The 27194-nt window shown below is 39.7% G+C and overlaps 3 protein-coding genes across 3 annotated transcripts in view; 2 read left to right on the top strand and 1 right to left on the bottom strand.

Moving 5' to 3' along the window:
• LOC125233768 (beta-ureidopropionase-like) overlaps positions 1-23284 on the top strand; it is a 494359-nt gene extending 471075 nt beyond the window's left edge. Inside the window, exon 2 of the mRNA XM_048139861.1 lies at positions 23169-23284. Coding sequence (XP_047995818.1) covers positions 23169-23183 — 15 coding nt within the window. The 3' untranslated portion in view covers positions 23184-23284. The remainder of the gene's footprint in view (positions 1-23168) is intronic.
• Positions 130-16101, top strand: LOC125233772 (fructose-1,6-bisphosphatase 1). Its single transcript, XM_048139867.1, has 6 exons — positions 130-382; positions 6744-6888; positions 7666-7772; positions 8627-8853; positions 9345-9523; positions 15781-16101. The coding sequence occupies exons 1-6, from the start codon at positions 207-209 to the stop codon at positions 15955-15957; spliced, it is 1011 nt and encodes a 336-aa protein (XP_047995824.1). The 5' UTR covers positions 130-206; the 3' UTR covers positions 15958-16101.
• The window catches only part of LOC125233758 (nuclear cap-binding protein subunit 1-like), a 44122-nt gene continuing 34686 nt past the window's right edge, over positions 17759-27194 (bottom strand). The window contains 5 exon segments of the mRNA XM_048139834.1: positions 17759-18249; positions 20170-20358; positions 21883-21998; positions 22280-22523; positions 22875-23128. Of these exon segments, the coding sequence (XP_047995791.1) occupies positions 18136-18249; positions 20170-20358; positions 21883-21998; positions 22280-22523; positions 22875-23128 (917 nt within the window). The 3' untranslated portion in view covers positions 17759-18135.

Here is a 27194-nt window from a genome sequence, read left to right as displayed (position 1 = left end):
AACTTAGATGGTGCTAAATACGATTTCACATGTATTTCGCCGGACATATAGGAGGGCATGATGTAAACTTATAACTACAAAAATAACTGTTTACACAGATATCAACCGGTACAACAACCTTCGCCCGCGCCAGTACCGCGGCGTCAGCTGAGCGCGATCGACGCCATATTTGTTATTTAAAACTTTTTAATTTTTACTTATTAAAAATGTCGCACCAAGGACCTGCGTTCGATGTGAACGCGATGACGTTGACGCGATGGGTGCTTGCACAGCAGAGGACGGCACCTTCGGCCACGGGGGATCTCACACAGCTGCTCAACTCCATTCAGACGGCGGTCAAGGCCATTCAGTCGGCTGTCAGGAAAGCCGGTATTGCTAAATTGTTAGTATGATTTTTCACTTATTAATACAAATATTAAATATTAGAGGAAATTATTAGTACCAATATTTACCTACCTATGAGAGGAAAATCTACTTGTTTTGATGACAAACCGTGACTAGACATTTTTTTGTGGAAAGGGAATGGTCGAAGGTGAACGATATTAATACCTATTTTAGTGAAGGACTATTATTTATTAATAAATAATGTTGTTGACAGACACACACCTCCAGCATCCGCTTTGTTATCATTTTCGATAGTTAATTAGGTACTCTATATAATGAAGTACGAGTGTAATGAACTGATAAACTTGAGAGTTATCTGTGTTTAAGAAAACTTTTCAGGAGTAAGGGTTATTTATGTTATGAATTCATAATAATATCACAGAATATATAATAGTTGACTAAACTAAGTGAGTGGGTATACTTATAACATTTATAACTAAGTAATTATTTTTATATATTCTGTGTACCTACCAACCTACCAGCATTTATATGCTTTGCAAGAAAGTTGCGTCTGGTGTGCGAGAGTTCAAACATCTGATCAAGATTGTTGTTGTAGGCGTCCATAGGTTGCGGTGACTGCTTTCCATCATGCGGGCCGTATACCTGTTTGCCACCGACGTGACAAGACGGTTGTTCTTTAGTGTCCAGTCCGTGCCAGGTGCACAGAGGAGTCCCACAGGGATCTATTTTGGGCCCTCTGCTGTTCATCCTGTACAGTAGCGACATCGTCAGTTGTATAAAATATTGCAGATACCAGCTCTACGCCGATGATTTGCAGATTTTTCTATCTTTTCACCCAAATGAAATTTCTACAGCAGTCGATAAGGTCAACGATGATTTAAAAAGATTATCAGAATGGTCCACCACCAATTGTCTAGTCTTGAATCCATTGAAATCGAAATTTATGGTTCTCGGGTCTGTAAATCAGACAAGGACGATCATTAGTAAGCATCCAAAAATCATTATAAATGACGTGGCCGTTGATCGTGTCGATGAGGCCCGTGATCTGGGAGTACTCTTTGACACCAATCTACGTTTTGAAAGCCATGTAATGGAAACTGTCCGGAATTGTCTGTATCATCTAAAAGTTTTATACAATTTCCGTGACCTACTTAGTGTACAACTTCGAATGAAACTCTGTGAGTCCCTAGTTTTATCCAAACTTAATTATGGCCTTACTGCTTATGGCACATGTCTTTTTGCTCGTTCACAGCGTCTCATTCAAAGAGTTCAAAACGCGTGCGCTAGGTATTGCTTTAAAATTCCTCCCCGGACACATGTTACACCTTACCTAAACAACTCGGATCTTCTAAAAATGATGGCTCGTCAAGATCTTATGTTCGCATGCTTACTCTTTGATACGATTCAGACGAAACTGCCGTCTCACTTGTTCAATAAACTTGTATGGCTTTCTAACAACCATCACCAACCTAGAACGTCACGAGCGGCCATGTTACAAATCCCTAAACACAAGCTTGCTGCATTTAGAGGGAGTTTCCGCTATCGTGCATCAAAATGTTGGAACAACATTCCTCCACCAATCCGTAAACTAAAAAATAAATCCAATTTTAAAATGAAATATCGAATATACCTCTTAAACCTTCAAAAACTTCAAGGCTGAATCTCCCTCCAAATTTAAATAACATACTACTTTAAATTTGTATTAAGAATGTATATCAAAATATACACAAATGCTACAGAGAAGGATATTGCTACATCTCGGCACATAACTACACATAACTTCACATACACACACATACACACATAGTGAACATATATTGAAGTTCAGGAATTAAGGCTTAAGTGTTGAAGTCTTCTTTTTCTTTGTAAGGTCCTGGCAGAATATCAGCGATGTGGCTTGCCGCATCATAATGCTGAGCCAGCGCCTGTTCTCTGCCACGACACATGGTTTTGAAAATTTGTATTCTTTTAAAAATGTAACTAAGTAATTAGCTTTTAATTTCTATTTTAAGATACATGCCTTTTATCTTTTGTTTATCTACCATGTATGTTGTAGGAATGAATAAAGTTCTTATCTATCTATCTATCTATCTACGTGGTATAAAAAAAATACTTTAGTTTTCGCATTTTATTTAAGAGAGTGCACAAATTCTCCAGGTAGGTACTCGTACGTTACTGCAGTATCTGTATAAGCAATTAATTATGCATTGAAATTAATTCATTAAAGTACAGTCAGCCAAAATAGTACATTACGATACAAGTGCGTAAAAAAGGAAGTTCGAAACGAGTGGCGATAAATTAAAACACGACCGAAGGGAGTGTTTTAAATCGACACGAGTTACGAATTTCCTTTTCGCACGTGTATCGTAACGACGTTTTTCAGTACAGATGAGCTTCCGAAGTTTCGACCTGGTATGTAATGAACCACTTCTCGCACTAGTGCGTAAAAAAAGCACCATCTGTACTGAAAAATAGTTTATCACTTTTCGACCTTATGTGTTTGAAATAGAGTCGAAAAGTGGTAAACCACTTTCTTGAGTTTCTTGGCTGACTGTACAGCGGGGCAAATATCGACTGGGGGACAATTATAAATGATCTATTTTTATATTGATTTAGACTAACACGATTTGCACTCATAATTTTAGAACAAAACGGGACTTAATCGCGTAAACACTTACATTTATATTAGGCCCGACGTTTCGAACATCACATTATGTTCGTGGTCACGGGTAGACTGGCGAGGAATTGCATCAACATCTTCTAGCCGCGCGAGTTTCTCGAACTACCCGCACTTGTTCTTGATTATTCACTTTTGCGCTAGGGTTGTCACTTTGCCTACACACAACACTCACGACATCAGCCGGTGTGTCCCTCGGTGTTTTTTCACGCTTACATTTGCTAATCACTGGATTCCACGAAGAAGAAATTCCCTGTCCCTCATTTTGGTTAAAATTTCGATGCTTCCTAATTTCAATCGCTTCACGTACTTTTCTGCTGTAGAACAGACGTTCCGTTGATAGAATTTTGGGACTATGGAGCTCGATCCAGTGGTTTGGTCCCGACTGTAGCAGATGTTCAGCTAGCTATGTGATGTTCGAAACGTCGGGCCAAATATAAATGTAAGTGTTTACGCGATTAAGTCCCGTTTTGTTCTAAAATTATGATCTATTTTTTCCATTATTACACTATTAAGTTGAGTTCCACATGTATCCACTGAACACGCGTGCCATATTTAACCAGTGGACACTCAATTTAATAATACAATCATTGTAAAACATGAAAAAAAATCGATCACTTTCATTTGTGCTGTGCCCCAGTCGAAATTACCCCGCTGTACCTTATTTCATATGTTACCAACGTAGACGTAACGTAGGAATTAATTGTTCTTAATTATCTATCTACGCTTCTCATCTATTATCTCATTATTACAATTTATTACTCCGATAATTGACTGAATAGGCAGTTGCACGATGAACACCGTCTATCTCTCTTTGGTCTCGCTTTTAGCTGTTTGTACATACGCACACTCCTCTTACGATAGAACAGGGAGAAGCTCTTAGTTTCTGTTTAGTGTCTGCGAAGCGACGTAGGTACTCGATACTTTTTTCTATTACGAATCAACTGTGGCGATTAACCCTAGTCACGACACCTGATGAAAAGACGTGGCCGTTGATCGTGTCGATGAGGCCCGTGATCTGGGAGTACTCTTTGACACCAATCTACGTTTTGAAAGCCATGTAATGGAAACTGTCCGGAATTGTCTGTATCATCTAAAAGTTTTATACAATTTCCGTGACCTACTTAGTGTACAACTTCGAATGAAACTCTGTGAGTCCCTAGTTTTATCCAAACTTAATTATGGCCTTACTGCTTATGGCACATGTCTTTTTGCTCGTTCACAGCGTCTCATTCAAAGAGTTCAAAACGCGTGCGCTAGGTATTGCTTTAAAATTCCTCCCCGGACACATGTTACACCTTACCTAAACAACTCGGATCTTCTAAAAATGATGGCTCGTCAAGATCTTATGTTCGCATGCTTACTCTTTGATACGATTCAGACGAAACTGCCGTCTCACTTGTTCAATAAACTTGTATGGCTTTCTAACAACCATCACCAACCTAGAACGTCACGAGCGGCCATGTTACAAATCCCTAAACACAAGCTTGCTGCATTTAGAGGGAGTTTCCGCTATCGTGCATCAAAATGTTGGAACAACATTCCTCCACCAATCCGTAAACTAAAAAATAAATCCAATTTTAAAATGAAATATCGAATATACCTCTTAAACCTTCAAAAACTTCAAGGCTGAATCTCCCTCCAAATTTAAATAACATACTACTTTAAATTTGTATTAAGAATGTATATCAAAATATACACAAATGCTACAGAGAAGGATATTGCTACATCTCGGCACATAACTACACATAACTTCACATACACACATAGTGAACATATATTGAAGTTCAGGAATTAAGGCTTAAGTGTTGAAGTCTTCTTTTTCTTTGTAAGGTCCTGGCAGAATATCAGCGATGTGGCTTGCCGCATCATAATGCTGAGCCAGCGCCTGTTCTCTGCCACGACACATGGTTTTGAAAATTTGTATTCTTTTAAAAATGTAACTAAGTAATTAGCTTTTAATTTCTATTTTAAGATACATGCCTTTTATCTTTTGTTTATCTACCATGTATGTTGTAGGAATGAATAAAGTTCTTATCTATCTATCTATCTATCTACGTGGTATAAAAAAAATACTTTAGTTTTCGCATTTTATTTAAGAGAGTGCACAAATTCTCCAGGTAGGTACTCGTACGTTACTGCAGTATCTGTATAAGCAATTAATTATGCATTGAAATTAATTCATTAAAGTACAGTCAGCCAAAATAGTACATTACGATACAAGTGCGTAAAAAAGGAAGTTCGAAACGAGTGGCGATAAATTAAAACACGACCGAAGGGAGTGTTTTAAATCGACACGAGTTACGAATTTCCTTTTCGCACGTGTATCGTAACGACGTTTTTCAGTACAGATGAGCTTCCGAAGTTTCGACCTGGTATGTAATGAACCACTTCTCGCACTAGTGCGTAAAAAAAGCACCATCTGTACTGAAAAATAGTTTATCACTTTTCGACCTTATGTGTTTGAAATAGAGTCGAAAAGTGGTAAACCACTTTCTTGAGTTTCTTGGCTGACTGTACAGCGGGGCAAATATCGACTGGGGGACAATTATAAATGATCTATTTTTATATTGATTTAGACTAACACGATTTGCACTCATAATTTTAGAACAAAACGGGACTTAATCGCGTAAACACTTACATTTATATTAGGCCCGACGTTTCGAACATCACATTATGTTCGTGGTCACGGGTAGACTGGCGAGGAATTGCATCAACATCTTCTAGCCGCGCGAGTTTCTCGAACTACCCGCACTTGTTCTTGATTATTCACTTTTGCGCTAGGGTTGTCACTTTGCCTACACACAACACTCACGACATCAGCCGGTGTGTCCCTCGGTGTTTTTTCACGCTTACATTTGCTAATCACTGGATTCCACGAAGAAGAAATTCCCTGTCCCTCATTTTGGTTAAAATTTCGATGCTTCCTAATTTCAATCGCTTCACGTACTTTTCTGCTGTAGAACAGACGTTCCGTTGATAGAATTTTGGGACTATGGAGCTCGATCCAGTGGTTTGGTCCCGACTGTAGCAGATGTTCAGCTAGCTATGTGATGTTCGAAACGTCGGGCCAAATATAAATGTAAGTGTTTACGCGATTAAGTCCCGTTTTGTTCTAAAATTATGATCTATTTTTTCCATTATTACACTATTAAGTTGAGTTCCACATGTATCCACTGAACACGCGGGCCATATTTAACCAGTGGACACTCAATTTAATAATACAATCATTGTAAAACATGGAAAAAAATCGATCACTTTCATTTGTGCTGTGCCCCAGTCGAAATTACCCCGCTGTACCTTATTTCATATGTTACCAACGTAGACGTAACGTAGGAATTAATTGTTCTTAATTATCTATCTACGCTTCTCATCTATTATCTCATTATTACAATTTATTACTCCGATAATTGACTGAATAGGCAGTTGCACGATGAACACCGTCTATCTCTCTTTGGTCTCGCTTTTAGCTGTTTGTACATACGCACACTCCTCTTACGATAGAACAGGGAGAAGCTCTTAGTTTCTGTTTAGTGTCTGCGAAGCGACGTAGGTACTCGATACTTTTTTCTATTACGAATTAACTGTGGCGATTAACCCTAGTCACGACACCTGATGAAAAGTCAAGACAGAGCGTAAGATGGAACTCACCGGATAATTAAAGAGACTGAACCCACTGAACCCACCAGTGCACTGGTGATACATTTGTGATTGTTCCCAGGCATGGCATCTCTGGAGACACGAACGTGCAAGGCGAGCAGGTCAAGAAGCTGGACGTGCTGTCCAATGACCTGTTCATCAACATGCTCAAGTCTTCCTTCACCACCTGTCTTCTGGTGTCCGAGGAGAACGACACCGTTATCCAGGTACGTCGCTCTGAACATCATCAAACTTTAATTTTCTTCTTTTTTTTTAATTATAAATGGGCCTAGGTACTCTTGACCACAGACTAGCCAAAGGCAAAGACGTGGCCTACGATGGAGTGAGCTCGCCCAGAAGATGCCTGCTCACTCTTGATTTGAAGGTTGCCGGGTTATATGAGCTCGGAAATATAGCCATCGGCAAGGAATTCCACTCCTTGGCAGTGCGCATAAGAAAAGGAGAAGCAAAGCGCTTCGTGCGGATTTGTGGAATATCCACCAAGTAAGGATGGAGACCGTTGGATGTCTTCTTTGCTTTATGCCGATACTAGCATTTGCTCGCGGCTTCGCTTGCGTTAAATTCGAAAATTGTGGAATGCTCCATACAATCTTTCACCCCCTATTTTAGAGAAGTGGGGGGTCAGAAAGAGCCAAAAAGTAGCCTATGTCACTCCCCATCTCTTAAACTATCTCCACTTAAAAAATCACGTTAACTCTTCGCTCCGTTTTGCCGTGAAAGACTGACAAACACACATACTTTCCCATTTATAATATTAGTATGGATTTTGCCACGGCTTATGAGAACATAAGGTCCGAATGTGTGAATGCATTTACGAAAAGAGACGTAAATATCGATCCATATTTCGTGCACAAGTTACGCGACCAGCCGACCACCGATTGAAAGCGCTTCTTGCATTAATGATTTCAGCATTTCCAACACAACCTTCTGCGGATCCTTACAAGATCTTGTTTAATCCAGAAATCTCTGGTTTATGTGTACAGGTGGAAACAGAGCGTCACGGGAAATACATCGTGTGCTTCGATCCTCTGGACGGGTCGTCCAACATCGACTGTTTGGTGTCCGTCGGTTCTATCTTTGCCATTTACAAGTAAGTCACCAACTCATTTTTTTTTTATACCACGTCGGTGGCAAACAGGTATACGGTCCACCTGATGGAAAGCGGTCACCGTAACCTACGGACGCCTGCAACTCAAGGGGTGTCACATGCGCGTTGCCGACCCATTAAAAACTTGTACACTCCTTTTTTGAAGAACCCCATACTGTAGTTCATCGGGAATACCTCTATACAGGCTTATTTCCATACCACCAGGGTCACCAAATGAAAGATGGCGGTCTGGATCCAAAACGCCGACCTATCCAAAGCAGCCCGCGTTTTGTTGTGCTGCCGTTCAGAACGGACCGCGATGGTCATAAACACCCGGATTTAAGTGGTGATCCCTGTCTTAGGGCTTCCTATGGTCATCATCATCCTCCTTGCGTTATCCCGACATCTGCCACGGCTCATGGGAGCTGGGGGTCCGCTTTGACAACTAATCCCAAGATTTGGCGTAGGCACTAGTTTTACGAAAGCGACTGCCATCTGACCTTCTAACCCGAAGGGTAACTAGGCCTTCACCGAAAAGCAACTGGCAAATATCAAATGACATTTCGCACATGAAAAACTCACTGGTACGAGCCGGGGTTCGAAGTTCGAACCCGCGACCTCCGGATCGAAAGTCGCACGCTCTTACCGCCACCAGGGTGTCCTATGGTATCTACTATTATTCCGTCCATCTCTTTGGTTTCGTTTTATGTCACGTAACATTTTTTTTAAAGCGTCTGCCGTCTGACCTGCCAATTCTAAGAGAAAACTCTGACTGAGGATTCTAGAGGCTTCTGGTTCACGAAGCCCCACCATCAGCATGTATGAGATCTCATAATGTTGATTCTTCGTTATTTCAGGAAACAATCAGACGGCGAGCCATCAGTGTCCGACGCCCTTCGCCCCGGCAGAGAGCTCGTGGCGGCAGGCTATGCTTTATACGGCTCTGCTACCATGATGGTGCTATCTCTTGGTACTGGCAGAGGAGCACATGGCTTCATGTACGATCCTAGCATTGGGGAGTTCATCCTGACTGATCCTAATATGAAGATTCCGGAGAAGGGGAATATATATTCTTTAAATGAAGGTAAGTCCCTTCAGTCTTTAGTGCCTTAGCCTTCTTACGGGTCGGTTGCCTTGATGGTCCTATCTCTTGGTGCTGACAAAGTAGGACAAAGTTTCATGTACGATCCCAAAATTGGTGAATGAATTCATTCTGACTGATTCTGGCATGGAGTTCCCAGAGAAGGGCCGTCAATGAACGACCGTCCATGCTAAAGCATGCATGATGCATGATGGTTTCTGCAATAAACGTTTTTCTATTCTATTCTATTCTAAAGTCACCAGCAAAATTTTCAGCTGCTGTTTAAGAGCACCAAGTTGGCGCAAAATTACGAAAGTCAGTGAGTTTTCACGAGCACTGGATCACTTGTTATCTCTCGTACCCAACATTTCTTGGTGTCACATCCTTATCCAGTTGATTTGAGCTGATTTGTCACTTTCCACCATGACATTATTATCTACTGTCTTGAAAAATCTCGTCCAAGGACTTACTTAAAAAATATCCACACTTTTCAGGTTACGCCGCGGAATGGGAGCCAGGCCTAAAGAAGTACGTAGAAGAGAAGAAGAACCCGAGCAGCGGGAAGGCATACGGCGCGCGCTACGTCGGCTCCATGGTGGCTGACGTGCACCGCACCATCAAGTATGGCGGCATCTTCATGTATCCTGCCACCAAGTCCGCTCCCAATGGAAAGGTACTCATGTTTCCGTCTTTGTCACTCCCACATAGTAAGACATGCTGACGAATGGGAGCAAGGTTTAAAGAAGACGGTTCCATGGTGGCTGACGTGCACCGCATCATCAAGTATGGAGGCATCTTCATGTATCCTGCCACCAAGTCCGCTCCCAATGGAAAGGTACTCATGTTTCCGTCTCTGTTACTCAAACATAGTAAGATTAGTAAGACATGCTGACGAATGGGAGCAAGGTTTAAAGAAGACGGTTCCATGGTGGCTGACGTGCACCGCATCATCAAGTATGGAGGCATCTTCATGTATCCTGCCACCAAGTCCGCTCCCAATGGAAAGGTACTCATGTTTCCGTCTCTGTTACTCAAACATAGTAAGACATGCTGACGAATGGGAGCAAGGTTTAAAGAAGACGGTTCCATGGTGGCTGATGTCCATCACATCATCAAGTATGGAGGCATCTTCATGTATCCTGCCACCAAGTCCGCTCCCAATGGAAAGGTACTCATGTTTCCGTCTCTGTTACTCAAACATAGTAAGACATGCTGACGAATGGGAGCAAGGTTTAAAGAAGACGGTTCCATGGTGGCTGACGTCCATCACATCATCAAGTATGGAGGCATCTTCATGTATCCTGCCACCAAGTCCGCTCCCAATGGAAAGGTACTCATGTTTCCGTCTCTGTTACTCAAACATAGTAAGACATGCTGACGAATGGGAGCAAGGTTTAAAGAAGACGGTCCCTTGGTGGCTGATGTCCATAGCAGATAATTTCTTTTTGCCACTTTTATGAAATGTGATATTTTTGAAAAAAATAATATGCTATTTCTACTCAAAATTACTAGCTTTTTCAATCCTAGTAATAAAACAAATTATCCCATACGATTTTTCTTATTTTGTTACCATTTTCCATACATGTTGTATGGGGTAACAAAAGAGGAAAGTAACAAAAATGTATGGAAATTCTGGGACACTTTCTGTCTCCTGATTGATTCAATTGAAATTAGATTGAAAGTACTCGTGATTCTGAGTACAATTGACCTAAAATTCCCTAAAACAATAAAAATTAAAAAATGGCAAAAAAAAGAAATGCTTAGCAGCATCAACTATGCAGGCATTTTCATGTATCCTGCCACCAAGTCCGCTCCCAATGGAAGGGTAACTTCTTCATTGTTGTGGTCATCGTCTTTCCGTCTTTGTCACTGACGAAGCAGGGTTATGCCGCAAAATTGCAGTTAGTTGTAAAGAAGCCCCAGCAGAGATATCCGGTGCTCCTATTCACCAAACAGAAACAGAATAAAAAAAAAAGTACTCCTGAGCCGATATCAGGTTTTATGGCCCGGCCACGACATTGGTCTTAGCGCGACAGCGGTGAGCGGCAGCCATATGTGCGAATGAAAAGTCCTATCGCTGTGTCTCGCTCCAATGTATAGCCGCCACTCACCGCTGTCGCGCTTAGACCAATGTCGTGGCCGGGCCGTTAGCCATGGAATTATCCTGGTCACCTTTAAACCGCTCCTAAGTATCAGTCGCTTCATAGGAATCAGTCACGGTGACAGACACAATAACAAAATGGAAACATTAGATCATCTATTGACATGATAGTTTTATCTATCATTGTGACTATCGATCTTGTTAGATGATAAGACGCAGACTAATATAAACAAAGTACTTCCGTGATCAGATAAGGCGCACGTTATTTGATTTTAAACTAGGTATAACTACATTACCACAAGTTAATTTGAACAATTGTTGATTCTTCGTGTTTTTACAGAAACGTTCGTATTTGTCATGCTAGTTTAGTCAGACAGTACGTCTTGTCATGAGACTGACTGAAATAGCATGACACGTTCGTAGGTTTCCGCAAACGAAGGAAAATCTTTTCGCACCACATCTGTACTAACAAATTAACTATGCAATATGCATCCATGATCTGATTTGTAATATCACTTTTTGCAGCCTTCGAAGACTAAAATATATAATTGCTGGTAATAAAAAAAAAAATGTTTTTTTTTTTTTTTTTAATTATAAATGGGCTTACTCTTGACCACAGACTAGCCAAAGGCAAAGAAGTGGCCTACGATGGAGTGAGCTCGCCCAGAAGATGCCTGTTCACTCTTGAATAAATAATAATATATTGTAAATATATAATTGTTCACCCTAACCTTGTTTCACTGCTAATACATACTCGCATTTATCTATACTAATCTATACTAATATTATAAATGGGAAAGTGTGTGTGTCTGTTTGTTTGTCCCTCCTTCACGGCAAAACGGAGCGACGAATTGTCGTGATTTTTTAAGTGGACATAGTTGAAGAGATGGAGAGTGACATAGGCTACTTTTGTCTCTTTCTAATGCGAGCGAAGCCGCGGGCAAATGCTAGTCAGGATATATTTTTTTTAGAACTTAAAACGGCGTTTTGGTAATGTACCAACTTTTGTCTCAATTTAACTCACAACATCATCATTAAATCATAAATCAATTATTGCATGACCATGTACCTACTTAGTTGAAAAATAAATTAATAGTTTAAAAAACACTATAAAACACGCTTTTATAAATGCACGTAAAAGCCAAAAATAAATTATGGATCGTTCAAGTTGTCTCTATTTGTGAGCTGAAGTTTAAAAACTATGTGCTTTTAATTATAATATTTGATTGTAAAAGCGTGGGGCGCTGGAACAGAAAAGACTTTTTGTATAACCACAGCATATATAAGTATAACTTGCTGATAAATCAAATTATGCTATGTTACGGGAAGGAGGTTACACAGATTGACGCGCTAACTGGAGTTGCAGCATGACTAGGTTCTACATTAAACAGTCAAATCAATTAAAAGTCAGTGTTCAAAGTGGGTACCAGTTTGTCGAACTCAGACAAAATATGCGCTAGTAGCGAGGAGAGTCGACAGTCACCGACACTTAGAACGCCGCTTTTTTCCGGTAATCAAAGTACAAAAGGGGAAAGTGTCTACAGTGACAGGATGCAGAGTTCTTGTTCGTGGACGAGATATCTTTGGTTCTCTTTGATAACCCTTAGGCGGCATATGTAAACGTTATGTTCTTATGCAACTTCATTCGCCAGGAAGTTCGAATTAGTATTTGTTTACAAGAAAGTCTTTCCTGTTCCAGCGCCCCACGCTTTTACAATCAAATATTATAATTAAAAGCACATAGTTTTTAAACTTCAGCTCACAAATAGAGACAACTTGAACGATCCATAATTTATTTTTGGCTTTTACGTGCATTTATAAAAGCGTGTTTTATAGTGTTTTTTAAACTATTAATTTATTTTATACTTTTTAGTCATTAATAATGAAATAAATACCTTTTAACATTTATACATAAAATTATTTCAAGTAGGCGGATTTTACATGCCATTTGTGGCTTAACGTGTACTTATTGCTAATTGCTACTTAATAATAACTAGCGGCTACCTTCTTATTACGGTATTATCATAAAAATGTTTATACCTAGTAAGTTATCCGTAAAAGATAGACAATATAGACATGTGCCATCGCGGACTTTTTGAAGACATTACAGAGACATACTTTCGCCATACATTGTTTTGAAGCTCTCAGCTAGTGGGATTTTGTTTGACTCGATTAGAAAATATTGTCACATTTCAACTAATTCAAACAAAATTTAAGTATTTCTTTTTTGCCGAGCCCCCCTTTATTTGCACTTAAGGGTCACAGGAAAACCATTACCCAACTTATTTTAAATACAACGTTGATCTTTCTTTTATGCAGGGGGCTTTGCCCCCCGAGAGCCCCTTTGTTTGCTCTGAAAGGTCACAAGAAAACGCTAACCCAACTTATTTTAAATACTACGTTAATCTTTCTTTTATGCGGGGGCTTCGCCCCCCGAGCCCCCCTTTTCTTTACTCTTAAGGATCACAAGAAAACCCTAAACCAACTTATTTTAAATACAACGTTGATCTTTCTTTCATGCGGGGGCTTCGCCCCCCGAGCCCCCCTTTGTTTGCTCTTAAATGTCACAAGAAAACGCTAACCCAACTTATCTTAAATACTACGTTGATCTTTCTTTCATGCGGGGGGCTTCGCCCCCCGAGCCCCCATTTGTTTGCTCTTAAATGTCACAAGAAAACGCTAACCTAACTTATCTTAAATACTACGTTGATCTTCCTTTCATGCGGGGGCTTCGCCCCCCGAGCCCCCCTTTTCTTTACTCTTAAGGATCACAAGAAAACCCTAAACCAACTTATTTTAAATACAACGTTGATCTTTCTTTCATGCGGGGGGCTTCGCCCCCCGAGCCCCCCTTTGTTTGCTCTTAAATGTCACAAGAAAACGCTAACCCAACTTATCTTAAATACTACGTTGATCTTTCTTTCATGCGGGGGGCTTCGCCCCCCGAGCCCCCATTTGTTTGCTCTTAAATGTCACAAGAAAACGCTAACCCAACTTATCTTAAATACTACGTTGATCTTTCTTTCATGCGGGGGGCTTCGCCCCCCGAGCCCCCCTTTGTTTGCTCTTAAAGGTCACAAGAAAACGCTAACCCAACTTATTCTAAATACAACGTTGATCTTTCTTTCATGCGGGGGGCTTCGCCCCACGAGCCCCCCTTTGTTTGCTCTTAAAGGTCACAAGAAAACGCTAACCCAACTTATCTTAACTACTACGTTGATCTTTCTTTCATGCGGGGGGCTTCGCCCCCCGAGCCCCCCTTTGTTTGCTCTTAAAGGTCACAAGAAAACGCTAACCCAACTTATTATAAATACTACGTTGATCTTTCTTTCATGCGGGGGGCTTCGCCCCCCGAGCCCCCCTTTGTTTGCTCTTAAATGTCACAAGAAAACGCTAACCCAACTTATCTTAAATACTACGTTGATCTTTCTTTCATGCGGGGGCTTCGCCCCCCGAGCCCCCCTTTGTTTGCTCTTAAAGGTCACAAGAAAACGCTAACCCAACTTATTCTAAATACTACGTTGATCTTTCTTTCATACGGCGGGGGCTTCGCCCCCTAGCCCCCCTTTTCTTTACTCTTAAGGATCACAAGAAAACCTTAACCAAACTTATTTTAAATACAACGTTGATCTTTCTTTTATGCGGGGGCTTCGCCCCCGAGCCCCCCTTTGTTTGCTCTGAAAGGTCACAAGAATACGCTAACCCAACTTATTTTAAATACTACGTTGATCTTTCTTTCATGCTTCCCCCCTCGAGCCCCCCCCCCCCTTTTTCTGTTCTTATCTTCCGGCACCATCATCAGGCCTTGAAACCTAATCGTAGTCATAGTTCATTACAAGACTTTTCTAAGAAGCCCAAAAACAGCTATGATACGATGTTCCATCATGTAGTTCCAGTTCATATCTTCCGGCTCCATCATCAGACCTTGAATTCTAATCGTAGTCAAAGTTCATTACAAGACTTTTCTAAGAAGCCCAAAAACAGCTATGATACGATGTTCCATCATGTAGTTCCAGTTCATATCTTTCGGCTTCATCATCAGACCTTGAAACCTAATCGTAGTCAAAGTTCATTACAAGACTTTTCTAAGAAACCCAAAAACGGCTATGATACGAGGTTCCATCATGTAGTTCCAGTTCATATCTTCCGACTCCATCATCAGATCAGCTCAACAGTACCATATTATTGTATTGTCATCGGAACTACATATAGCTGCCAATTTTCATTACGCTACGACTCCTGGAAGATGGTTAAATTAGCCTCCGCAGATTCCATTACATACATAGTTACATACACGACGACCTAATAAAAGCGTGTTAAAAAAGCTATATTATAATATCTCCCACTGCTGAATACAGGCCCCGTAGCCGAATGGCATTTCTCCGACGCCAAACGAAAACGAAACGTAGTCCGGCTCTGTCGCGCCAATACGCAAGAGCGATAGGGATAGATATCTACTAGCGTTTCGTTTCGTGAGCGTTTCGTGAGCGTTTGTGCCATTCGGCTACGCACCCAGGCCTCTCTTCCAGTATACCACTTGTCCTGGCAGGCAAGCACTTACAAATAGTGCGATAGGGACGGCCAGATGTTTTATCATTTATCGTGCGACCATACTTGCCTGCCAGGGGGCCGATTTTTGAGTCTCACGCGTTCGAATTCAGAAAATTGTCACTGAAAATAATAAGCAACTCACCGTTTTCAACCGGTATTTTAGTGACAAAATCCCGTATGCGAGATTCAAAAATCGCCCCCCAGGTCTTGATTTAATCTCTTCCAAAAATGACCCGCAGTCTACTGAATACCACTTAAACTAGTATCTTTACTTACAGCTCCGTCTCCTTTACGAATGCAATCCGATGTCGTTCATCGTGACAGAAGCGGGCGGCATCGCCTCCAACGGCAAGATCCCCATCCTGGACATCAAACCCACGGCCATACACCAGCGCGCCCCGTGCTATCTCGGCTCCAAGAAGGACGTAGAAGAACTGCTCCAGCATTTGAAGTGAAACTTATTAGCTGAGAAACTTTTGCTTAATATAAATGTGTCAAAAGTTCTTAGATGGAGATTTTTCTCTTGGAAACTTACATTTTCGAGAATATTCCATGAAAGTCAATAAGAATTAAGACTGAAAATATACGTATCGATTTTACGCTTTCCGTTTTTTTTTCTTTACAAAAACAATGTGTATGTAATATCCTCCCAAGGCCCAATGTTTTTTTAAAAGGACATGGCCAAACTGTCAGATGATAATATCATCCTTGCGATATCCCGGCATTCGCCACGGTTCATGGGGTCCGCTTTTACAACTAATCCCAAGATTTGTCGTAGGTGGTAATGTTGGTATAATTTTGAATGAATGCAATCCAATGTCGTTCATCGTGACAGAAGCGAACGGCATTGCTTCCAACGGCAAGATACCCATCCTAGACATCAAACCCACGGCCATACACCAGCGCGCCCCGTGATATCTGGGTTCTAAGAAGGATGTCCAAGAACTGCTGCTACAACATTTAACGTGAAACATACGTACCACATGTTTTAAAAGCGAATGACATGAACAAAACTACTTAAAATTTTACCAGAATGGTCTAACATGGCAACTTTAATGTTTGTAATCATTTTTAGAAGTTTCCCATGGTACAGTCGAGTTAATAAATTGAATATTTTCAGCTTATTGCAACGAGTTACGGTAAAGAAATGTACACATATCTATGACTGTGCTCTTGAAAAATGTACTTTACAACTATTTCCACAATCGCATATAGTTTTATTGTTAAGAACTGATATACGTAAATATTTAAGAATGAAGACTGAAAATATACGTAGCGTTGGTTTATTTATTGCTTATTACTTATTACTATACCTAGACATTTTTCAGGCACGAACGTGAAGTTGTTAGTGCTTGACAAAATAAAAACATCGACAATTCTTTCATCGATAAATAGCCAAACATAAGATAACCCCTAATAATAATCCTAAAATCTTGAATAATCATGTAAGAAATTAATAACGTTAATAATGTTATGTTAGTAATGGTATCAGATATATACATAAATTCAAGCCTATATTCCCCAAACGGGGTAGGCAGAGCACATGAAACTACTCAACTCAAGATTCAGTGCCTCAGCAATAATTAATGACATATTATAATGTAAGTTATCGATGAACTAAACATCGGAATGAAGTCAGTGTCACTTCGTTCACAAAAATATCTAGGAATATTTATTACCCTCTCTCTTTTTCTTCCTGAATGTGGATTGTATGCATGTAATCCACTTAATGTCAATAAACCTTCAAGCTTTTATACCGTTTGTAAGGACAAAAAAAAAGACATTTAAATTTAAATCCTTTATTTATTTACAGGAAACATACTTCCTTGAATCTTAACCAAAAATTCACTTATTCTATTTAGAAAATTAATATAACAGTCTGTTTCAAACAATATATCATGGACTGTCAATTCATAATAAATAGGATTATTATATGCCGTTCTACACAAATTGATAAAATAATGGTAAATGGTTTTTTTTTTAATAATGATATAAACATACTTCAGGGCAGTTGAGTCTTTTCTAACATACAGAATAAAGGTCCATTGAGACCGTACTTTTTTTGAAAGAGGAAAATGGGTACGGGTCACGAGATTACAGAATTTACACTTCCGGTATAACTCGAATCCGAGACCTTTTGGAATATGGGTCCGATCGCTCTGACCGACTGAGCCCTGGAGGACTACCAGATGGTTGTGAATTTTTACATTCGTGAAAAGACCGCGTGCGTTGTGTAGTTGTGTTTAACTATTAATATTTTGCTCAGTGATAAGGTCCAATTTATTAATAAATGTAAACGAACCCCTTAGAGCGCTAACCTAAGCGGTGAGAGTGAACAAAAACTGTTCACAACCAAACATTCCCAATATATGTATACACGATTTCACTCCTTGTTTTGGAGGACTCTGGGAAACATCGGTCCAATCGGTGAAGCCAACTGACAATCCACAGAAGCATAAACAGATGAGCGCGAAATTTTCCATGAGTAAAAAGCGATACACTTTGTGTTTGTTTGTTACCCTTTTAGTCAGTTTTGTTCTTCCATTTTTTATTCTGTCATAAGCTTCAATTTATTAATAAATGTAATATACCAAACTTTAGGTGTAATAATATGAAAATCCTACTAACGTAATCTAAGCGGTGAGAGCGAGGAACTGGTGGAACACGTCGAGGATGTGCGGGTCGAGGTCCTGCGTGAACAGCAGGGTCTCCAGCGTGCTGCTGTACTTCTGGACTTGCTCGTGGTGCTGCACAAACATAGTACATTGATTACAGTGGCCGGGACAAAGAGTTGCCGGCAACCTAAAGCCTCAAATTTTATTATTTTTATGCGATAGGTGGCAAACGAGCAGGCATGTCGACTGATGGTAAGCGACCACCATAACCAGATAACCAGATTGGCCAGATACACCAGCGGGCGTAGCACACTAGTTCGATAAACTTTATCGCAACGGTGCGTCCCTGTCGCGCTTACAAACCGTTATATCGTTTATCACGCGACCATGCTTGCCTTCCAGAAGGGTTGGAATTTGACGTTACAGGCACGGCATATTTCTGCGCCGTTTGGCATTCAAAAGGTGTGCATCAGAATGACTGACCAAAGTGGCAGATCCATGTTGGAGTACCATCAGCATTTACTACCTATTTGCTACTATTTACTACCTATATTGACATATTTGCTACCTAAGTTAGAAAAAAGATTTTCCAAAAATAATGTGGGCAGTCATTCTGACGTCAGGATGACTGCCCAAACTGAGTATGTCGGGGTTGGACCCCCTAATTTGCAACAATGTATATACTATGATTTACTACCTATTTGCTACCTACACATATATTTTTTTCAGATTTTTTAGGTAAAAAATAACGATTTTATGAGCAAAGTATTATTTTTAGAGATTTCTTCCATAAAGTGGGCAGTCATTCTGACGTCAGGATGACTGCCCAAACTGAGTATGTCGAGGTTGGACCCCCTAATTTGCAACAATGTATGTACTATGATTTACTACCTATTTGCTACCTGCACATATATTTTTTTCGGATTTTTTAGGCAAAGAATAACGATTTTATAAGCAATTAGTTTTTTTGTAGAAATATGTTTCATAAAGTGGGCAGTCGTTCATACTTCAAGTTGGACCCCCTAATTTGCAACATTCTATGTCCTATGATTTACTACCTTTGCTACCTACATATAATATCTATATATTTTCATTTTATTTGTTTATAAATAAAATCTGAAAACATACATATAATATTATGTAGGTAGGCAAATGGGGCCTTCGGGCCTATATTTATTTCATTTTATTAAATTTTTCATATTTAAAAAATCTGAAAACATACATATATTATGTAAGTAGGCAAATGGGTAGTAAATCATAGGATATAGAATGTTGCAAATTAGGGGTCCAACTTGAAGTATGAATGACTGCCCACTTTATGAAACACATTTCTACAAAAAAACTATTTTGCTTATAAAACCGTTAATCTTGGCCTAAAAAATCCGAAAAAAATATATGTGCAGGTAGCAAATAGGTAGTAAATCATAGTACATTCATTGTTGCAAATTAGGGGGTCCAACCTCGACATACTCAGTTTGGGCAGTCATCCTGACGTCAGAATGACTGCCCACTTTATGGAAGAAATCTCTAAAAATAATACTTTGCTCATAAAATCGTTATTTTTTACCTAAAAAATTTGAAAAAAATATATGTGTAGGTAGCAAATAGGTAGTAAATCATAGTATATACATTGTTGCAAATTAGGGGGTCCAACCCCGACATACTCAGTTTGGGCAGTCATCCTGACGTCAGAATGACTGCCCACATTATTTTTGGAAAATCTTTTTTTTAACTTAGGTAGCAAATATGTCAATATAGGTAGTAAATAGTAGCAAATAGGTAGTAAATGCTGATGGTACTCCAACATCGATCTGCCACTTTGGTCAGTCATTCTGATGCACACATTCAAAAGATTAACTACTTCAAGAGTACAGAACTCATAAGTAAGTAGTAAGTTCATAAGTTGCAAGGAATTTCGTCAAAATCACCCGATGATGGTGAAATATGTGTTATGTATAATATTCTCTGAACAACTTCTGTATCATATTTCAAGCAAAATAAAAATATATTTCATTATTATTATTTCATTTCAAATTGGGTCAAAGTACTTACAGCGAGGAACACCTGTCGAAGACGGCCGACGGTGCTTCTATACCAGCCTGTATTGGGGTCTCGAGCGTCTGTATCGCACCGAACTAAATGCTCGGATAAGATCATGATGAATCGCTGGAACACGATCAGGAACAAACGTTTTTGGTCCATGTGCGCCGCTTCTAGACGCTCTTCCATGCGCTCGACCGCCTGCAAATTAATAAATTATAGTTTAAAAAAAAAAACAATAAAACTAACGACTTCATCGTTGTCAAAGTTCATTAAACTTCTGGCCGAAAGGTGTGGTTTTTCGGCGGTTCCAGGGCAACCTGCCAAATCCTACACCGGAGCAAACGACGCAACGGAGCCACACGGTGACGTCATCGCCCAAATGAATTGTTAAATTTTCTTTTTATTGTTCTCTTTTTTTTACCTTTTTCTCTCCGTTTTTAGGGTTCCGTAGTCAACTAGGAACCCTTATAGTTTCGCCATGTCTGCCTGTCCGTCCGTCCGCGGATAATCTCAGTAACCGTTAGCACTAGAAAGCTGAAATTTGGTACCAATGTATATCAATCACGCCAACAAAGTGCAAAAATAAAAAATGGAAAATAATGTTTTATTAGGGTACCCCCCCCCCCTACATGTAAAGTGGGGGCTGATATTTTTCTTCATTCCAACCCCAACGTGTGATATATTGTTGGATAGGTATTTAAAAATGAATAAGGGTTTACTATGATCGTTTTTTAATAATATTAATATTTTCGGAAATAATCGCTCCTAAAGGAAAAAAAAGTGCGTCCCCCCCCCCCCCCCCCTCTCTAACTTTTGAACCATATGTTTAAAAAATATGAAAAACATCACAAAAGTAAAACTTTAGAAAGACTTTCTAGGAAAATTGTTTTGAACTTGATAGGTTCAGTAGTTTTTGAGAAAAATACGGAAATCAACGGAACTCTACACTGAGCGTGGCCCGACACGCTCTTGGCCGGTTTTTTTGTTATCTAGGTTTCGTGACGATGATACATTGGTTATACTGTAAGGTCATGTAAATTTGTTTTAATAAATAAATAAATTACAAGACTTTTCTAAGAAATCCAAAAACAGCTATGTTCCATCATGAACTTCCAGGTCTACCGGCTCAATCAATAGATCAGTTCGAAAGTACCATATTATTGTATTTTCATCAGAACTACATACAGCTGAAAATTTTCATTACGCTATGATCCTTGCCTTAGAAGATGGTTAAATTAGTTACCTTACATAGTTACATACAGGTCGACATAATAAAAGCGTTTTAAAAATAGTGTTTGATACTAGCTCTTAAATGTTGACTGTTACAATTTTCTAGTAAAAAACTTGAGATATATTTCTAGAAATCTTTACTTTGATGTTTGCCAGAGAGCTATGAGCAGCATATGCCACCATGCTGCGCTCTAAGACTCAAATAATGGACGTAGCTTGGAAAGCTGCTAAGTTGAAATGGGACTGGGTTGGTCATGTCATGTCTGCCGAATGCCGGACGATTTATGGGACAAAATAACCAGGAAATGGGAGGCCCACGGGTCAAACCGGATATTCGGCAGACCACGTCAGTGATGGCGAGATAACCTGGATTTATTTTTGAATAGTTGGCCAGACATAGCACTAAACAGAGACGGATAGAAAAAGAGAGGGGGAGGCCTTTGCCCAGCAGTGGGACACAGTACGCTCTGAATGATAAAAATGAAATAATACCTCCTCAGTGGGCTTGTCCTGATCTTTCTTCTTTTTGCTGGTGCCCTCGTCTTCAGAGTCGGAGCTTGAGGAGTCAGCCCTCGCGAGTTCCGCGCGAGCTTCTTGCAGTTCCCGGCCTGGAAATAACATCTTTGGTATTAATATTGGCCCCAAAGTAGTATTATAGCATACCTAAGTGTAAGCCCTGAGTGCCCGCTCATATTGGGCGCGCAGCGGGGCGGAGCAAGGTGCCATCTTCTTGAAGAAGAGCCACGTAGCCACGGCGCTGCATTCAACGATTTGCGTCTTTAACATTTTGTCTACGAGGACGCAGACCATTTGAGAGAGATATCAAAAACCTTTTGAGGTTGTCCTACTAAAGTTTAAAGACGTCAAAGATACAGAGAAAGATACTCACTCAGTTTGGAGACGTGCTTGTTCATCTTGTCAATAGTGAGATGAAGGATCTCCCACAACTGCGCGCCGGTGAAGTAAGGAGCCATCTCTTTGGAGAAGAGCCACGTAGCCACGGCGCTGCATTCAACGATTTGCGTCTTTAGCATCTTGTCTACGAGGACGCAGACCATTTGGGGATGGCGTTGCCAGAGCTCCCAAACGTTGCGGAGGATGCAGATTTGGGCCTCTTCGGATTCAGCGAGGATCTGTGGAAATTGGATTTTTTTTTAGTAGTTTTTGGACCGACACGTCAATTTTGAGGAGATAGTGTGGTCTGATCTGAGCTTCCGAGCGTAGATCACTCTCGTGTAAATCTTTGAATCCTAATCACAAAAGAGATATTTTTGTAGACATTACTTCGAGTTTCATCCCCTCATGGGTCACCACTATGAGAAAAGTGGGTTGAGTTGTATGGAGCAACCTGAGCGGCTTTCCCTTTGGCTAGTATGTGGCCAAGAGTAAGCCCATTTATAATAACTAATAATTAAAAAAAAATCACTTTCAGGACTGTTATTGAAGATGTATCTTTTTGTTTCGTAGGCCACCAAGAAACTTACCTTAAAAACATAATGGAACTTGGAAATAGCAGCAAAACTGTGTGAAATGCTCTTGCTGCCCAAATTGAGCAGGGTCCGCACAAATACATCGATCTTTAACGGGTTGTGTGGAGCGGCCTGAGCTGCTGAGGGCTGGTCGCCCTCGCGGAGGGGGTTGGGGAGCTCCCGGAGGACGTTCAGGGCTTCTTCAGGGGTGCATTTGTTGCGGACGCAGACCACTAGCTGGTGGGCTGCTTCGGTGCCGGGGAGGGATGCTGAAACAAAGAAATAAATGTTTTTAAATCTTCTAATTAACTTCTTATCGTGTGAAGGGATCATAAGTTATAAACTAAATAATATTTTGCCAATATCTTGCCACCTCCAACCCTCGGAGGGTAGCTTTTATAAGGTCTTCTAATTAACTACTAGAACAAATAGAAGAATGTACAGTCACTGGCATAAAGAAGTGATGATTTCTGTACCTTGTCATATTAACGTCTTGTTTGAAATGTCAGACGAAATTGTCAAACGATTAAAAGCGACAAGGTACAGACATCATCACTTCTTTATGCCGGTGACTGTATGTATAAAAGGCGTCTAATAACATTTCTACTAAATCGTTAAAAGCGGACTGATAAACTTAGTTAGTCCAGCAGGGTTAGCACATGATTGCCGCGAGAGTATGTCGCCGCGAGATAGACTACCCGTCCTTATGTCATTGATACAGTTAGAAGAAGACGTGTGATCTATCTCGCGGCGACATACTCTCGCGGCAATCGTGTGCTACGCCTACAGACCCTTCATCTCAACTTGCATTTTCGCGCGCGAGTCCATACAACAATGACGTGCGATTTCAAGTAGGAGATAGAAATTTATATTCTATTCTATTCTTCAAAAATAAGTATGGACTTGCGGGCGAGAACGCAAGTTGTGCTAGACCGCCAGTAGTGGACTATAAAACGTCCCTTATTCTGTCCCTGTTTCATAATAGTTTACGATAAATTTTGCGAACGCTTTAACACTACATGAGACACGCAACACATGAAATTAATAAAGATCGGTGATCAATTTAAAATTAAAACACTTAGGGCCACTTGCGCCAACAAAAATGGAGGGTTAACCCACCATTTTATATGGAATTTGACAGATGACAGCCCACTAACCCTGAGTTAAGTGGTTGGTGCAAGTGGGCCTTAAAAGCCAGCACAAAACTCCTACCACCCAAAAAAGGCTTACAGTTTTGATCCCAGTGTAAAATCTTTCATTTTTCCATTTTCAATCTTCTTATTACCTAGATTCGGACATAAAGTTTATCCTTAACTTTACCCTTACTCTAATCTTTGAGTGCCATTTTATATAAGGTGCAATTTTCTGTCTTCTAACACCAACACCTTAAACTGAACATTAGAAGACTTAATCCAATTACAATAAAGTTCACAACTGCTCAGCCCAACGATGGCACATCTCGAGATTGCAAAAACTCCCGCGCATAAGTCCAATGAGACATAATAGTCATAGGGCTTACGGCGAAATTATGGTCAAAAGCTGCACTTTATGCAGAAAGCAAGCCACTTTGCACAGTGATACTAGGGACTAATACAAATGATTTCATCCGAGGAAACACGATTTTCATCCACTAGAATTCAAGATGGCGGACATTTTCCAAAATGGCGGCCGCATATTTTAAAAAAATTATAGAATCATAACGGCTGCCCCGATTTTGATGGTTGGGATGTCTGTCAGTTCGTATTGAAACGTTTATTAATATAAAAAATTAAAACCATAAAAAAATTAAGATGGCGGCCGAATAATAAGAAAAATATGAAATTTTCTAACTTTTTTTTTCATTCTCGTGAAATTTATCAATAAATTTTCTATGATATGGCCACATTTGTATGTATTTAAATTAAACCTGATAATATTATCTACATAATAAAATAAAAATTATGAAAATCCGTTGAGTAGTTTTTGAACTATACCCATTTCAAATGGAGCGCGCGGATTTGAAAGACGTTTTTGCACGTGATGTAAAAAAATTTGGAATCATAACGGCTGCACCAATTTTAATGGTTGGGGTGGCTATCAGTTTGTATTAAAACATTTATTCATATAAAAATTAAAATCATTTAAAAAATTAAAGATGGCGGCCGAATAATAAGAAAAATATGAAATTTTCAATTTTTTTTTATTCTCACGAAATTTATAAATACTTTTTCTACGATATGGTCACATTTTTATTTATTGAAATAAAATCTTATAATATAATCTGCAAAATAAAATAAAATAAAAAATATTAAAATCCGTTCAGTAGTTTTTGAACTATACGCATTGCAAATGAAGCGCGGGGGTTTGAAAGACGTCTTTGCACTTGATGTGATGCATCGGCATCGTATCGTTTCGTACCGCTATACACGCAAGACTGATTATTTATTTTGGTCGCAACTTACTATATTACTATTTAGAATCAATGTTTTTAGTATTTATATACTTTATTAGTTTTTTATTCCGAGTTTAGGTATATTTAGATAACCGCCGTAAACTTTGATGGTCATAAATCATAATTTTTATTTTAATACGTAAAAGAACTTAAATAGGTACACATAACATTTGTATCACTTCTCCTTTTCAAGGCTAGAGATAATCTCCGACAACTTCTGTAGGGAGCTACTGAAACATATATTAATACAAAACTTATTTTTTGCTTCTCGTCTAGATCATACTGAAAGATAAAAGAGTCACACATACATAATATCAAAATACAAGAAAATAATGAATAAATAATAATTTATAATATCATTTTTACAAAATATTTACTTTTTATTTTGGCAGCTGCCTTTCCAAATGTTACATTGCATTATTTGCATTGCGCAGGGTAGATCCACAACACGTACAGTGCATTGTTTCGCAGCCTTTTTCATAACCGCAATTGTTCAAGTATACCCATTCATACCATATCTCCCTGTTTTCAGATCACTGCAGTACCCAACTATCATTGTATGTCTTCCAACCCCAGGATGATGGCATAGGCACAGAAGTAATATCCAGAATATGGGGCGTTGTTATACGACACGGAGCGCAAGTGCTGCCGATGTTGGTTACTAATTTATTTTTGGTGGTAAACAGATTCTTGCTCACCAAGTTCTGGTGAACTTTTAAGTATGGCGATTATTCCTCCAAGAAGACTTTGTAGTTACTGCGATGTTTCTATCAAACCTGGTATAACTTCAGGGGGTGCAAACAATGTTTTAGAACAAGATTTTTTCCTTTTGTATTGAAAAAAGAAGTGGTGTCAGACGTAAAGGCGTGAAAACCACGAACAGCAGTCGGTCTTCAAGGTTCCAAAGTGTTGGCTATTAATATAACTTATACTCTGGCAGGTTATTCTCATTTTAAATATTAAGAAAATATACTAGATAAGACTTGGAAATTTCCCAATATAATTAGCTCCATAGATCCCATGCTTAAATGCCAAATTGGGACCGTTCTTAACATATATTTTAGTGAGCAAGCATGGACTCAGGCCTGTTTACCGGTATGGTTTGGTGGCTTAGGCATTCGTAAAGTGTCGTTTTGTCGACATCCCTGCTTCCATTAACATCACGTCCGATCTCGCAGGTAACATCCTGAAACCCTCCACGGCTACAAACTGCGAAATAAACTCAAACAACAAAGGGCATGATACACTCTAGTATCCGTTACCACCCTGAACTCACTCGAGGCCTCTTCATGAGGCAAAGACCTTTCGAGGCTCTAAGCTAGGTCCAAACCCGAATCTGGCCACTGACTTTACGTCTATCCTTCGCCCGTACTTCAGACTCCAGTAGTTTTTATTTAAATACCAAGACATCTGTATCGGAAGATCTGATGATACGCGTGAGTCCCTGTTCCGCCATATCTTTTGCGCGAGGTACAATGAGGCTATTAGCTTCTTCCGGTTACGTTCCTATGGTTTGCCCTGAGCAAATGTTCTCTGAGGAAGTAAATTGTTTAGAAAAAAAAATTACCACACTAATAACATCAACAGGCTACAGTTTCTGGAACAAGCCTTGTTATATATGATCAGCAGACTCCACATTTATCGGTAAACTTGGTGCGCAAGGAACTGTTTCCAACCAAAATTAATAACCAATGCCGGCGGGATCAACATCGTCAGCACTACAAAAACATACGCTCTTTGTCGTATAACAAGCAGACCATCTTGAAACGTAGACTAAATAGACGAGAAGCAGAAAATAAGTTATTTTATACATAGATATTTCTGTAACCCCCTACAGAAGTTGCCGAAAATTATCTCTGGAGTCCTCGTAAAGGACAATTGCTATTAATACAAATGTTATGTTA

Source organism: Leguminivora glycinivorella, chromosome 15, assembly GCF_023078275.1.
Source record: "Leguminivora glycinivorella isolate SPB_JAAS2020 chromosome 15, LegGlyc_1.1, whole genome shotgun sequence".
Taxonomy (NCBI): domain Eukaryota; kingdom Metazoa; phylum Arthropoda; class Insecta; order Lepidoptera; family Tortricidae; genus Leguminivora; species Leguminivora glycinivorella.
This window is presented reverse-complemented; position numbering and strand designations above follow the sequence as displayed.

Coding starts and splice junctions, on each gene's coding strand:
- LOC125233772 (XM_048139867.1), top strand. CDS start 207: ATGTCGCACCAAGGACCTGCGTTCGATGTGAACGCGATGACGTTGACG. Junction 383..6,743: donor AAAGCCGGTATTGCTAAATT/GTTAGTATGATT, acceptor GATTGTTCCCAG/GCATGGCATCTCTGGAGACA. Junction 9,524..15,780: donor AGTCCGCTCCCAATGGAAAG/GTACTCATGTTT, acceptor CTTTACTTACAG/CTCCGTCTCCTTTACGAATG.